Raw genomic sequence first — 15,261 nt, forward strand, 5'->3', positions numbered from 1 at the left:
AGCAGATTCTGGATCACCTGCCTGCGGACTGTCTCGCCAGAGTGGTGCATGCTCTAGTTATCTCCTGCTTGGACTACTGCAATGCGCTCTACGTGGGGCTACCTTTGAAGGTGACCCGGAAACTGCAATCAATCCAGAATGCGTCAGCCAGACTGGTGACTGGGAGTGGCTGCCAGGACCACATAACACCAGCCCTGAGAGCGCTGCATTGGCTCCCAGTACGTTTCCGAGCACAATTCAAAGTGTTGGTGCTGACCTTTAAAGCCCTAAACGGCCTCGGTCCTGTATACCCGAAGGAGCGTCTCCACCCCTATTGTTCAGCCTGGACACTGAGATCCAGCGCCGAGGGCCTTCTGGCGGTTCCCTCATTGCGAGAAGTAAGGTTACAGGGAACCAGACAGAGGGCCTTCTTGGTAGTGGCGCCCGCCCTATGGAACGCCCTCCCTTCAGATGTTAAGGAAATAAGCAGCTATCTTCTTTTTAAAAGACATCTGAAGGCAGCCCTGTTTAGGGAAGTTTTTAATATTTAATGCTGTATTGTTTTTAAGACTTGATTGGAAGCCATCCAGAGTGGCTGGGGAAACTCAGCCAGATGGGCGGGGTATAAATAATAAATTATTATTACTGTATTATTATTATTCTGGAGGGACAATGGACAAATACAGCACTAATTACATCACTTTTATTTTCTCACTGGGTGGAAGGCAGAATGACAAATCCTATATTCCTATAAAGATCAGCAGTGTCCCCTAAAAGATCTCCAATCAGGCCAGTTCTCTGGAAGTCTGCAACAGACAGACATCCTGTTTTGTTTTGTTTTTATTCCCCAACAAACACCCTCAAGTTAATCTACCCCTCCCTTTTTTCTTTTTTCTTTTACATTGATTCTAGTCAGAACTGGCTAGCCCTTTTAAGTGCAGGGTTTATAAGGTGGTTGATCTAACTTCTAAATAAAGTGCTGATTGGCCACAGAGACCATCAGAGACTGAGAATAACTCACCAACAAAACAATAGTCTACCTCTGTAAAGGATCCTTTTTGTATTACTTCTCAGATTTCCCATAAAAATGAGAGGCTTCACTCTCAGGTTTCGGTCTCTTGAAATCAACTAACCAGGATTCTGAAAAGGTACTCAGTCAGACCATACTTTCTGTGAGAAACTCTGTTCGTGCTCTGAAACCCACCTGTTATGTATTCAGTGGTCTGTGTTTGCCTGAGCTTGAGTCTCGACTAAAGATTCTGAGCCCTGTGTTCTGATTCAATACATGATATCCAATCACAGAACAATTCAGGATTTGGGCCTCTGCTATTGGCCCTTAAACTCTTGAGTTATGATTCGCAGCTTGGAAATTTAGCTAGCGAATCACATTGGGAATGGGAGTGGCCCAGGCCTTCAGAAATGTATATAAACGGTTGCTTTGCCCCTGTTGCCCAGGTCTGTTAGTTAAACAAAGGTTCTTGCTGTTATCACTGTGTCTTGCCTCGTAGGAACCCACCTATACTTCACTGCCTTTGCTTAAGTATATAACATGCAACTAGCTAATTTAGACTGGGTTTTTTATTTCATATTAAGTCTCTTTGTGTGATAAAGGGTAAAGGTAAAGGGACCCCTGACCATTAGGTCCAGTCATGACCAACTCTGGGGTTGCGGTGCTCATCTCGCTTTATTGCCCGAGGGAGCCGGCGTACAGCTTCCGGGTCATGTGGCCAGCATGACTAAGCCATTTCTGGTGAACCAGAGCAGCGCACGGAAACGCTGTTTACCTTCTCACCGGAGTGGTACCTATTTATCTACTTGCACTTTGACGTGCTTTCGAACTGCTAGGTTGGCAGGAGCAGGAGCAGGGACCGGGCAATGGGACCTCACCCTGTCGCGGGGATTCGAACAGCTGACCTTCTGTCCTAGGCTCTGTGGTTTAACCCACGGTGCTTTAATTCCCCCCCCCCTTCTTTTCCCTGAATATTCGGCTTCACTGGCTTATATTATGCACAGCAAAGTATACAGCAGAACCTCCTTCAATTGTTGTCCTTCTGCCGTGCCAGCAATAAAGGTCTTATGACTAGAAAATCACTCCATTTGCTGCTGTGATAAGGTCATGGCATCCCGTAAAGATACGCTCCTTCTGGAAGTACTTTAGAAATGTAGTGTTGTACCCAGCTAAGTTTTTCCCAGGGTAGGCCCACTGAAATTAGTAAACCTTAGTTAGTCATGGCCATTAATTTAAATGGATCTCTGCTGAGCATGGCTAGCATTGAAGAGCACAGCAGGTGCAAAAGACTACCAATGATGGCAATAAACGCCCATAGCTAAGAGCATCCCTGATGCTTCTTTGACAGTAAGCTAAGGAAAGAGACTGGTGCACTCAGTAGAATGTATGAGCTTGCACCATGTACAATCTGTGGTGATTTATATGGTGGGTGACTGCACCAGTAGAGGTAAAAGGTAAGGTAAAGGACCCCTGGACAGTTAAATCCAGTCAAAGGCGACTATGGGGTTGCGGTGCTCATCTCGTTTTCAGGCGTTTGTCCACAGACAGCTTTCTGGGTCATGTGGCCAGCATGACTAAACCGCTTCTGGCGCAACGGAACACTGTGACGGAAGCCAGAGCTCATAGAAACGTCATTTACCTTCCTGCTGCAGTGGTGCCTATTTATCTACTTGCACTGGTGTGCTTTCAAACTGCTAGGTTGGCAGGAGCTGGGACAGAGCAACGGGAGCTCACCCCGCCGTGGGGATTCGAACCGCCAACCTCCTGATCGGGAAGCCCAAGAGGCTCAAAGGTTTAGACCACAGCGCCACCCTCGTCAACTGAGGCCCCATTGGAAGTTGCATCCCCTCCAACGTGTCTCCAATGCAAATAGAGTTGTCCTAAGGGAAAGTGGGACATTCTGGGATCAAATCAGAAACCGGGTTAGTTTCTGTAAATCTGGGACTGTCCCTGGGACACTTGAAAAGTCTGCGAGTCGAGACCCTACTGCTCACAATCTAGTACAGGCTTCTTCAACCTCGGCCCTCCAGATGTTTTGAGACGACAATTCCCATCATCCCTGACCACTGGTCCTGCTAGCTAGGGATCATGGGAGTTGTAGGCCAAAAACATCTGGAGGGCCAAGGTTGAGGAAGCCTGGTCTAGTTGGTTTTGCACAGATGGTGGCAGACTTAAACCTCGAGAACATCATCATTGCTACCTTAGCTGCCAGTGTTCACAGTCACTGGGCGCCCCAAGCGATGGGCCTCTGAACTGGCTTCCTCTCTGCCCTTCCCCTGCATTGCATACACATGTTAACGCAGTGCCTCCTGCTGGCCATACAACACCACAGATCCATTCCTATTGTCTGGTGTTCCTCTCGCTAAAAGAGTCGTTGCAAATTTGGCACCGTGCATATGCAATCGGACTTCAGATTTCAGAGAGAAGGCACTTGGAGCCCTCTCGTGGCCAGAGAGAGAAGAGTGGTTTCTCACTTAGTCCTTCCTAAAAACAGGAGGAACTGTCGACGTTCTTCCATGGCATGCTCCTAGGAGTCTAGAGTCTATGTACAAGGCTGGGCATGGGCAGAGATACAGAGTCTGCCGGCTGCTCTTTCTCCTTCTCCGAAGGTTGTGCATCATAGCTGCCCCTGAGAATGGCCAGTCGTTCCGCAAAGGTTTTTGGGTCGTGGTGAAGGATAAAGGAATAAAGCACAAAGGCCAGGATTGCACCAACCAGTGGCCCCACCCAGAATATCTGCAGGGACAAAGAGAAGAAACAGTTTGTGCTGATGGGAGGCTAGAGGAGGCTGCAGTTCATTTACCCAAAACATCACTTGTTCCCACTTCATAGGGGTAGAAAAGAATCATAATGAAAGGAAGGGGCCCTGATCCAGGGAAATTAGGCCACATTCATCCCATACATTTAACTGTTTTTGCAGAGGAATTTTTTGAAATTGACCCTCAAGGACAGCCAAAGGCAGTACTGTCTATACAATCTTGCGAAAGTGAAAGCACCCCTGTATTTTGGAATTGTTAAATTTTGCAAATAGGGTGCCGGAGTGTCAAATGACTAGGTGGACAATAATCATACCATGGATAAAATTTCCTTATTGTGGCCAGATTATTCTGTCGCTCAATATCATATGGGCTCTCCTATATAGGTTCCATGAGGAGAATCGGGGCCTCTTTTAGGCCTTGGGCCATCCCAGGTGGTGGCTGAATCTCCACCCCATGGACACAATCCCCGCTCCCTTCTGGCTTCAAGGTAACAGGGGCAAAAGGGTCAGAAAGGAGGTGACTTACCCATTGCTTTGTAAAATTCCCGACTACAACTGAACGGCCAAAGGATTTGGCTGGATTCATGGAACAGGTGGTGTAGTAATGCTAGGAAGGAGAAATGGGAAGAGATGTGTCTGGACAAGCCTATTTTGCAGGGTTCATAGAATCATAGAATCATAGAATCATAGAATCATAGAATCATAGAGTTGGAAGAGACCACAAGGGCCATCGAGTCCAACCCCCTGCCAAGCAGGAAACACCATCAGAGCACTCCTGACATATGGTTGTCAAGCCTCTGCTTAAAGACCTCCAAAGAAGGAGACTCCACCACACTCCTTGGCAGCAAATTCCACTGTCGAACAGCTCTTACTGTCAGGAAGTTCTTCCTAATGTTTAGGTGGAATCTTCTTTCTTGTAGTTTGGATCCATTGCTCCGTGTCCTCTTCTCTGGAGCAGCAGAAAACAACCTTTCTCCCTCCTCTATGTGACATCCTTTTATATATTTGAACATGGCTATCATATCACCCCTTAACCTCCTCTTCTCCAGGCTAAACATGCCCAGCTCCCTTAGCCGTTCGTCATAAGGCATCATTTCCAGGCCTTTGACCATTTTGGTTGCCCTCCTCTGGACACGTTCCAGTTTCATCCTCCCCACTTCTCTGAATCTCCATAAAGTGAAGAGCATCAGATGCACCACTTCGAGCTGCAATAATTTTGGAGAAAACAAACATGCCAAGAGCTCAGGGATGCAGATCCTGCAGCCCTCCAGATATTGGTGAACTGCAGTGCCCATCACTCCTTACCACTGGCCATGCTGGCTGAGGCTGATGGGAGCTAGATTCTCACAAACAACTTGAAGGGCCACAGGTTCCCCATCCCTGCTACAGCAGGTCCCCGGATCCAGATTTCTACAAGTCACCTACAGTCAGGGCTCATCCACAATTACGTTTTGCCATATGCTTTCTAGGCACAGGTGTGTGCTTCTTTTTGTGTTGCCGCCCCCCCCCCGTGCTTTCCCCCATGAAAATCCATTCTTTAATGCTAAATCGGAGCAAACAGCAGTTCAGGTTCCCCGCGGATTACCATTTGTTCCAATTTAGAGATAAAGAGTGGGTGTTCACAGGGAAAACGCTGGACACAACACTTTAAAGCTTGGACCTGTGCCTAGGAATGTGGCAGAATAGGAAGTCTGGATGAGCTCTCACTCATTAGGACTGGAGTCATCAGAAGCAGTGCCGGATTTATGTACAAGCTAAACAAGCTGTAGCTTAGGGCCCCACTTTCTTGGGGGCCCCAAAAAATGTAAAGGGGAAAAAACCTGGATGTACATTTCCAAAATATAAGATAAAAAACAAATAAAATAAAATCTACAAGCAGCAACAGTGTTTTGTGTTGTGTAGGGTCCTGTGATGTAAGTAAAGAGCTCCGCTTGCTAGCCTGCTCCCTAAAATATCACTGGCTTGCTCTTTTCTATATACAGTCATACCTCATGTTACGTTTGCTTCAGGTTGCGCGTTTTCAGGTTGCGTCTCGCAGCGACCCGGAAGTACCAGAAAGGGTTACTTCTGGGTTTCGCCGCTCGCGCATGCGCAGATGTGCAAAATGATGTCACGTGCATGCGCAGAAGCGGTGAATCGCAACCCGCACGTGCGCAGACGCGGGTTGTGTTCTTTTCAGGTTGCGAACGGGCCTCCGGAACGGATCCCGTTTGCAACCAGAGGTTCCACTGTACAGGGTGCCTACATTCTGCATGGACTGTTTGCATGGCAACCTGTGCAAACAGCTTTAGATACCTGTTAGGTCCATAAATTACCATATAGTAATAATAATAATAATAATAATTTATTATTTGTACCCCGCCCATCTGGCTGGGTTTCCCCAGCCACTCTGGGCGGCTTCCACAGAAACCAAAAAACACTAAAATATCATACATTAAAAGCTTCCCTGAATAGGGCCGCCTTAAGATGTCTTCTGAATGTCAGGTAGTTGTCCATCACCTTGACATCCAATGGGAGGGCATTCCACAGGGCGGGCGCCACCACCGAAAAGGCCCTCTGCCTGGTTCCCTGTAGCTTCACTTCTCGCAATGAGGGAACCGCCAGAAGGCCCTCGGCGCTGGACCTCAGCGTCCGGGCAGAACGATGGGGGTGGAGACGCTCCTTCAGGTATACTGGGCCGAAGCCGTTTAGGGCTTTAAAGGTCAACACCAGCACTTTGAATTGTGCTCGGAAACGTACTGGGAGCCAATGTAGGTCTTTCAAGACCGGTGTTATGTGGTCTCGGCGGCCGCCCCCAGTCACCAGTCTAGCTGCCGCATTCTGGATTAGCTGTAGTTTCCGGGTCACCTTCAAAGGTAGCCCCACGTAGAGCGCATTGCAGTAGTCCAAGCGGGAGATAACTAGAGCATGCACCACTCTGGCCAGACAGTCTGCGGGCAGGTAGGGTCTCAGCCTGCGTACCAGGTGGAGTTGGTAGACAGCTGCCCTGGATACAGAATTGACCTGCGCCTCCATGGACAGCTGTGAGTCCAAAATGACTCCCAGGCTACGCACCTGGTCCTTCAGGGGCACAGTTACCCTATTCAGGACCAGGGAGTCCTCCACACCAGCCCGCCCCCTGTCCCCCAAAAACAGTACTTCTGTCTTGTCAGGATTCAACTTCAATCCATTAGCCGCCATCCATCCTCCAACCGCCTCCAGGCACTGACACAGGACCTTCACCACCTTCACTGGTTCTGATTTGAAAGAAAGGTAGAGCTGGGTATCATCTGCATATTGATGGACACCCAGTCCAAACCCCCTGATGATCTCTCCCAGCGGCTTCATATAGATGTTAAAAAGCATGGGGGAGAGGACAGAACCCTGAGGCACCCCACAAGTGAGAGCCCAAGGGTCTGAACACTCATCCCCCACCACCACTTTCTGAACACGGCCCAGGAGGAAGGAGCGAAACCACTGTATAACAGTGCCCCCAGCTCCCAACCCCTCTAGACGGTCCAGAAGGATGTTATGGTCGATTGTATCAAAGGCCGCTGAGAGATCCAGCAGAACTAGGAAACAACTCTCACCTTTGTCCCTAGCTCGCCGGAGATCATCAACCAGTGCGACCAAGGCAGTTTCAGTCCCATGATGAGGCCTGAACCCTGATTGGAAGGGATCCAAATGGTCCGCATCCTCCAGGCGTGCCTGGAGTTGTTCAGCAACCACACGCTCAATCACCTTGCCCAAGAATGGAAGATTTGAGACTGGGCGATAGTTGGCCATACTGGCCGGGTCTAAAGATGGTTTTTTAAGAAGCGGTTTAATGACCGCCTCTTTCAGCGGATCTGGGAATGTTCCCTCACAGAGGGAAGCATTCACCACCCCGCAGAGCCCATCGCCCAGCCCTTCCCGGCTTGCTTTTATTAGCCAGGATGGGCAAGGATCAAGGAGACAGGTGGTTGGTTTCACTCGTCCAAGCAGCCTGTCCACATCCTCGGGGGTAACGGATTGAAATTGATTCCATGCAACTTGACCAGACAGGGCTCTAGCACTCTCCCGCCCCAGCCCTGCTCCCACGGTGGTGTCTAGCTCCTTCCGAATATGAGTGATTTTATCTGCAAAAAACTTTGCAAAATCGTTGCAGGAGATCTTGGGGTCTTTACAAGGCCCCGGTGGTAAAGGTGGTTCCGTTAAATTGCGGACCACCTGAAAGAGTCTCCTGCTACTATTTTCTGCAGATGCAATAGAGGCGGTGAAGAAAGTCTTCTTCGCCGTCGCTATCGCCACTTGGTAGGCTCGACGTTGAGCTCTAACCTGTGTCCGGTCAGATTCGGAGTGAGTTTTCTGCCACCGACGCTCTAGCCGTCTCAGCGATTGTTTCATTGCCCTCAGCTCCGAAGAAAACCACGGGGCTGTCCGGGCTCCATGCAATCGGAGAGGGCGCTTCGGAGCCAGACAGTCGATAGCCCTGGTTAACTCCGCATTCCAGCGGGCCACCAGGGAATCAGCTGAAAGGCCATCAACATGGGATAAAGCATCCCCTACCACTCTCTGGAAACCATTTGGATCCATTAAGTGGCGGGGGCGGACCATCCGAATTGGTCCCACCTCCCTGCAGAGGGGAAGGGTCGCGGAGAAGTCCAGTTGCACCAGGAAGTGATCTGACCATGGCACTTCTTTGGTTTCATTTTTACTTAGTGTCAGATCACCCACGTCGCTAGAGGTGAATACCAGGTCTAAGGCATGTCCATGACTATGAGTTGGGCCCAACTTATTCAGGGACAGCCCCATGGAGGCCATGCTTTCCACGAAGTCCCGAGCGGCCCCTTGTAAGGTCGTGTCGGCGTGGATGTTAAAATCCCCTAGGACAACCAAACTAGGTGTCTCCAGGAGAACATCCGCCACGACCTGAAGCAGCTCGGACAGGGAATCCTTGGTGCAGCGGGGAGGTCGGTACACCAAAAGGAATCCTGTACTGCCCCTATTGCCCAACTTCCAGAACATGCACTCAGAGAACTGGGTCTTTCCAATAGGACGCCTGGTGCAAACTAATGACTTCCTAAAAATCACTGCAACCCCCCCTCCCCGCCCACATGACCTGGGTTGCTGTGCGTAAGAGAAACCTGGTGGGCAAGCGGCAGCAAGGACGGGCCCATCTGCCTCATTCAACCAGGTCTCTGTCACACAAGCCAGGTCAAATCCTCCATCCACAATCAAGTCGTGGATGGCAGTGGTTTTATTCGTCATTGACCTGGCATTACACAGCAACACCTTCAGGTTATGTGGGTTTTCCCTGTTGATTCCAGTATCCATCTGGTCAAGGCCAGACCCGGAGGCAGGGATAGTCTTCAAACAACGACTAAACCTGCCTCCTCGGTAATGACATGGTCTGGTCTTAGCGTAACTCCGCCTCCTGCCCATGATCACCGAGATCGGATGTCCCAGTGCTTCCCCCCCTGTGGAACTTGTCCCAGCCATCGTGTTGGCTGGGGCCTCACTCCCAGGCAGCCCTGATCCCGCCCCTTAAAAACAAAACACAAACCATACAGAACCAATAAAACAACAGAAAACAAAAACAGAACAATTATACTAAAATTAATCCCCAACCAAATATCCATTACACCCACCCACCCCCAACAAGAGAAAAAAGGAAAAAAGAAATACAAATTTAAATTGCCACCGACTGCTTGAGGACATTTTAAAACACATTGGAACAGGGAAGCAATTGCAAAACACTTCCCAGCTTCCCCAAAAGTTTGTTCCAAATAAGGGCCTGGGCCACGCCCCCTGGGCCAGTTGGAGAAGGCCCTGGAAGGGAGCAGGCCCTGCAGTCCTCACCCAGCCGATGGTCCGAGGCTTCCCTGCAGCAGGAGTCCCTTTATAGCTGGGAGAAAGGGCCTGGGCCACGCCCCCTGGGCCAGTTGGAGAAGGCCCTGGAAGGGAGCAGGCCCTGCAGTCCTCACCCAGCCGATGGTCCGAGGCTTCCCTGCAGCAGGAGTCCCTTTATAGCTGGGAGAAAGGGCCTGGGCCACGCCCCCTGGGCCAGTTGGAGAAGGCCCTGGAAGGGAGCAGGCCCTGCAGTCCTCACCCAGCCGATGGTCTGAGGCTTCCCTGCAGCAGGAGTCCCTTTATAGCTGGGAGAAAGGGCCTGGGCCACGCCCCCTGGGCCAGTTGGAGAAGGCCCTGGAAGGGAGCAGGCCCTGCAGTCCTCACCCAGCCGATGGTCTAGCATATATTCAACACAAAAACCAGTGACAGTTTGTTGTTGACGAAGGACAGCTGGACATATAAAGGGCCCCATTACCTTCAGTAGCTTAGGGCCTCATCAAAACTAAATCCGGCCCTGATCAGAAGACCCCTCTGTAGGTTCCCCACCTCGTGACTGACTTTTGAGAATGGAGTAGGTTAGGCTACTGGCAGAATTGCTGCTGTGCTTCCCTTTTCTTGTAATCAATGGCAGTGGCGTAGCGTGGGGGGTGTAGGGGGGGCCGGCCGCACCGGGCGCAACATCTGGGGGTTAGGGTTAGGGGGCGCAAATCCACTGGTTAGGGGGCGCAAATCCACGGGTTAGGGGGCGCAAATTACTTGCCTTGCCCCGGGTGCTGACAACCCACGCTACGCCACTGATCAATGGGCTCACATTAGTTCTGCACATGTCTGGAAGATCCACACGCTGCAATCTGTGGTGTTCTCTGCACTCTTTGGGTAAGATCTCACCCATTAGAGAGTTATCTCACCCATCTCACCCATCTCTCCAGGATCTCACCCATTAGAGAGTTAACCCATATCTAGATTATGTCTCTAAGTTCTCAGTCGGGGAGGCCCATAATACTAATGATCATAGGATTTGGGGGCTCATTCTTACTGCCACTCAGGGGCGCCATGGGGTGGGTGTGAAGATGCCTTGGGCCTGCTTGCTGCCACTATTCCCCCAATGAAACGAAACAACAAAACAAAATTGCCATTTACCACTGTCTCTGTGTGCAATTTATAAACCAATCCCTCCAGTAAACCTGGGCGGTTTGTCAGAAAATTAACACGTTTCCTATTTAAACTTGGGTGGCGCTGTGGGTTAAACCACAGAACCTAGGACTTGCCAATCAGAAGGTTGGCGGTTCGAATCCCCGTGACGGGGTGAGCTCCCATTGCTCGGTCCCTGCTCCTGCCAACCTAGCAGTTCGAAAGCACATCAAAGTGCAAGTAGATAAATAGGTACAGCTCCAGCGGGAAGGTAAACGGCGTTTCCGTGCGCTGCTCTGGTTCGCCAGAAGTGGCTTAGTCCTTCTGGCCACATGACCCAGAAGCTGTACGCCGGCTCCCTCGGCCAAGAAAGCGAGATGAGCGCCGCAACCCCAGAGTCAGCCACAACTGGACCTAATGGTCAGGGGTCCCTTTACCTAACACCTTGCTTCTAAAGAGCATTCAGCTCTTTGATGAGCACCTAGTTAAACATAACTTTCCCTTCTGATTTTTATTTTGCATTGGACAGGAGTACTCTGTGTAATTTGAGCATCTCCTTCCAGCATTCTACAGATTAGTTGGTCATCAGCAAGAGCTACTTCTTCCCTTGCTCATCAGATCCCCTGTAGTTTTTAAACTGCCCCAGGTCCTCCACTTACCCCAATTAAGTGTCCCAGGGCAACGGAGACACCGATCATGATAGCTGGAGAACCTTTGTTTCGGCTGCTATCGGTGGACACAAGATAGCTTAGAACCAGCTGCAATGTCAAAATGAGCTCGATGGACACAGCTTGTCCAGATGAGACGTTGACCCTCACCTGGGGAGGAGGACGAGGAAATAGTGAAAGAGCTTTCGTGGGACCACGGTATACCATCACCAAAGCTGCCAATCTCTTAGATTTATGGAATTAAGATTGCCAGAAGAAATATCAACAATCTCAGATATGCAGATGAGACAGCATTGATGGCAGAAAGTGAGGAGGAATTAAAGAACCTTTTAATGAGGGTTTAATGAGGGTGAAAGAGGAGAGTGCAAAATATGGTTTGAAGCTCAACATCAAAAAAACTAAGATCATGGCCACTGGTCCCATCACCTCCTGGCAAATAGAAGGGGAAGAAATGGAGGCAGTGAGAGATTTTACTTTCTTGGGCTCCATCATCACTGCAGATGGTGACAGCAGCCACGAAATTAAAAGACGCCTGCTTCTTGGGAGAAAAGCAATGACAAACCTAGACAGCATCTTAAAAAGCAGAGACATCACCTTGCTGACAAAGATCCATATAGTTAAAGCTATGGTTTTCCCAGTAGTGATGTATGGAAGTGAGAGCTGGACCATAAATACACACATCTGTATATTAAGGTATGGTGATGTAACTATATTCTTTCTTTCTTTTCCTTCCTTCCTTTTCTCACCTTTCTTCTCTTTTTATGAATGACATTCTTCTAATGAAATATTATTTTTTTAAAAAAAGTAACAGAAACATCCCAGGTACAGACTGGCTGTTTTAGACAGGCCTTGCCTCATCCTCACCTTTCCCGACGACGGCAAACATTCAGAAGACAGAAACGGAAACAGACGTACCGTACTGGTGCCTAAACTTCCTCGGATGTCCTCAGGAGTCACCTCGTAAAGGACAGCTGCTCCGACAATGCCTCCGACCATCTGGGCAAGTATATAGCAGGCTGCCCTCGCCAACGATATGCGAGAGCCAAGCAGGAAGGCCAAGGTCACTGCTGGGTTGAGGTGGGATCCGCTGGCATGCCAGGCGATCTGGACAGCGGTGGCTGCGGCCAAGTTGAAGGTGATGGCAGTCTGCAGGACAGAGGGCTTCTCTGGCCAATTCAACTCCGAGCCCAGGCCGAAGAAGACAAAGATGGCGGTGGCCAGGATTTCTGCAAAGACAGCCCGGTAAAAAGCCACCGTCCGCAGTTCCCTCCACATCCTGAAAAGAGGTTGGAAGACAGCTCTGTGTGTGGATTCTGCCTCTCCTCTTGATTCCTTTCCTGATGCCCAAGCACTAAGAAAACAAGCGAGTGTTTGCAACATACTGGGCTGGACCAGGAAACTTCAGGTTTATATCACAGCAGCCTTTATTTTTCCACCTCTCTGTATGGCACCGCCCACATTCCTGAAGTGATGGAGATGTTGGGAAACTTGTGGGCTGCTGGCTCCCCCTTTGGAAACACGGGGAGAGGCAAGACAACACATTTCATTCTTTACTTGTAAGGAATCAAACTTTTAGGGTGGCAGTGCCTACTTGGAAACTCCCTGCCTGTTGACAGCCAGTAGGCACCTTCTGAACTCGGCACCTCCTTAAAATCCTTCCGTTTAGGCGAAAGACAATCCAGACGTGCTAAAAAGTTCACATGGGTTTTAATTTCGTTTTAGCTGACTATCGATTTCAGTTCCGCTTCTAATGTTTTAAACACCCTGTCTTCAGCTGCCGCTTATTGATAATTTAAATGATTCATTATCCTTGTAAACCACAGGGAGGTTTTATTGCAGATGTAATTTTTTGCGGAATAAAGAAAAGAAAGCTTTTCCTGGAGAGGAAACAGCAGGGTGGATTGCTGAGAGACTCGCCTAAACAGAAAGGTCTGTGTGTGAGCATCATTGTGTGTGTGTGTGTGTGTGTGTGTGTGTGTGAGAGAGAGAGAGAGAGAGAGAGAGAGAGAATGTTGATGAGAACCAGGAAGTCTCCAAATCTCACCTCAGCATATATGTTTTTCTTATAATTATAAAAGGATTTATATGCTGCTGTCTCATAAAATATCGCTGTGCTAGTATATAGGAATATAAAACCATGGAAACATTAAGGGCTGCACAGAGCAATCACGAAGCAAACATTGTCTCTCTCACACTTGTCAAAATAGCCGCCATTGTGAAGAATCCTTTGCTTCTTGATTCATTTCCCAGCTGACACACTCCCTGGCTTTCAACGCACCAGAAATAAATGCTTGGCGATACTGAAGACAGCACAACAGATACAGCGCCTGTTCGAAAAAGGTTTTTTTTAAAAAAAATAAAAAGAAAGAAAAATTGAAGGTCACACACATCTCCAGTTTTGATAAAAGAGCCATTACAGTCATGTCATTGAATGGCTGGTGGGCTGCGTCATAAAGAAGAGGTTTTACGGCTGCAAAGGATGGTACCTGCTAGTGGCAAGGCAGCCTGCCCTTGCTAGAGATTAGCACAGTGTGAGAGGGGAGAGAGGCAGTCTCCCTGCCCTGCCCCGTGGCAAAAAAATAGACACCCGTGGCTGCTACCTCTTTCACAGAGGAGTCTGCCTGTTTACTCAGGTCAGCCGAAGAGGCCATCTTGTGTACCTGCACACCGTCTGAAGTGCGGGTCACATCTGCACTTTATATATATATATATTTATTTTTTAAAAAAAATTATTAAATGATTTTATGTTACAAAAAACAATACAACCATACTACCACTAAATATAATTAAGAAATAAAAATTACATACATCAATATTTAGTTTGTTATTTACCGTCTTATTTCCTCCCAAACATTCCATACAAAGACACACATATGTGCAGACACCCACACCCACACACAAAATGATAATAATGAAAGTAATTTTTCCTCCCCCCTTTTATCTTACAAAATCTTTTCTTCAACTTCAAGTCCATTTGCACATATTTTATCTTACAATCAAATGCACACAAAACAATCTATATGATTTTTCCAATACATTCTGAAAACATAATAAATCCTTAATTGTTGTCCACCTCCTTTTACCGTACCTTTAGTGCTTGCTTAAGAATGAAAACAATCTTCCAAAGAAGGAATGGTTAACGCAATTCCAAAAATTGTTGACTGCAGGCCATGCTGGGCTGATGTGGGTTAGGAATCTAACATCTGAAGATCCACAAGTACTCCATCTTTGGTGTAGACCAGGGGTCAGCAAACCTTTTCAGCAGGGAGCCGGTCCAGTGTCCTCAGACCTTGTGGGGGGCTGGACTATATTGGGGGGGGGGGAATGAACAAATTCCTATGCCCCACAAATAACCCAGAGATGCATTTTAAATAAAAGCACTCATTCTACTCATGTCAAAACACCAGGCAGGCCCCACAAATAACCCAGAGATGCATTTTAAATAAAAGGACACATTCTGTGCATGTAAAAACAACCCTGATTCCCGGACCATCCACGGGCTGGATTTAGAAGGCAATTGGGCTGGATCCGGCCCCCGGGCCTTAGTTTTCCTACCCATGGTGTCGACTAACATGTCCCATATATCCCCCACGCTAGCAGCTCAGCTACCACACCAGCTCATTTGTATGAGATATTGTTGCACCGATACAGTTTGTAACTTTGTTGTGCAGAATTAGCCATTCCCATATATTGGGAACACCTCTCACCCCACAAAGGGCTTATCCGATTTATACATTGTCAACAGGAAACCAACTGGAGAGCAGCAGGCTTAGAGAATCTCAATAAGAACAGCTTAAAATGTGAGAGCAAATACCTGCTGACATAAGCTTCTCTCCCCCTTACCACCCTTCCTTAGGGTAATAAAAAGCCATTCTGAGTTTTGCATCCTCCATATGCAAACGATC

General features: G+C 48.5%; 1 protein-coding gene across 1 annotated transcript; it reads right to left on the reverse strand.

Moving 5' to 3' along the window:
- Nucleotides 1-2,258: 2,258 nt before the first annotated feature.
- Nucleotides 2,259-12,811, reverse strand: LOC308580185 (aquaporin-6-like). The gene is made up of 4 exons (XM_081181535.1): nucleotides 12,272-12,811; nucleotides 11,348-11,506; nucleotides 4,273-4,353; nucleotides 2,259-3,724 (listed from the first exon to the last, which is right to left on the reverse strand). The coding sequence occupies exons 1-4, from the start codon at nucleotides 12,734-12,736 to the stop codon at nucleotides 3,524-3,526; spliced, it is 906 nt and encodes a 301-aa protein (XP_081037661.1). The 5' UTR covers nucleotides 12,737-12,811; the 3' UTR covers nucleotides 2,259-3,523.
- Between the last annotated feature and the right edge of the window lie 2,450 nt (nucleotides 12,812-15,261).

Source organism: Podarcis bocagei (genome assembly GCF_964188305.1).
Source record: "Podarcis bocagei genome assembly, chromosome: 2".
NCBI lineage: Eukaryota > Metazoa > Chordata > Lepidosauria > Squamata > Lacertidae > Podarcis > Podarcis bocagei.

Excerpts from the sequence above, each read along its gene's own strand:
- LOC308580185 (XM_081181535.1), bottom strand. The coding sequence starts at position 12,736 with ATGTTGCAAACACTCGCTTGTTTTCTTAGTGCTTGGGCATCAGGAAAG. Across the intron at positions 11,507-12,271 it reads GAAGTTTAGGCACCAGTACG|GTGAGGGTCAACGTCTCATC; the intron begins GTACGTCTGTTT and ends CCTCCTCCCCAG. Across the intron at positions 3,725-4,272 it reads GGAATTTTACAAAGCAATGG|ATATTCTGGGTGGGGCCACT; the intron begins GTAAGTCACCTC and ends TTGTCCCTGCAG.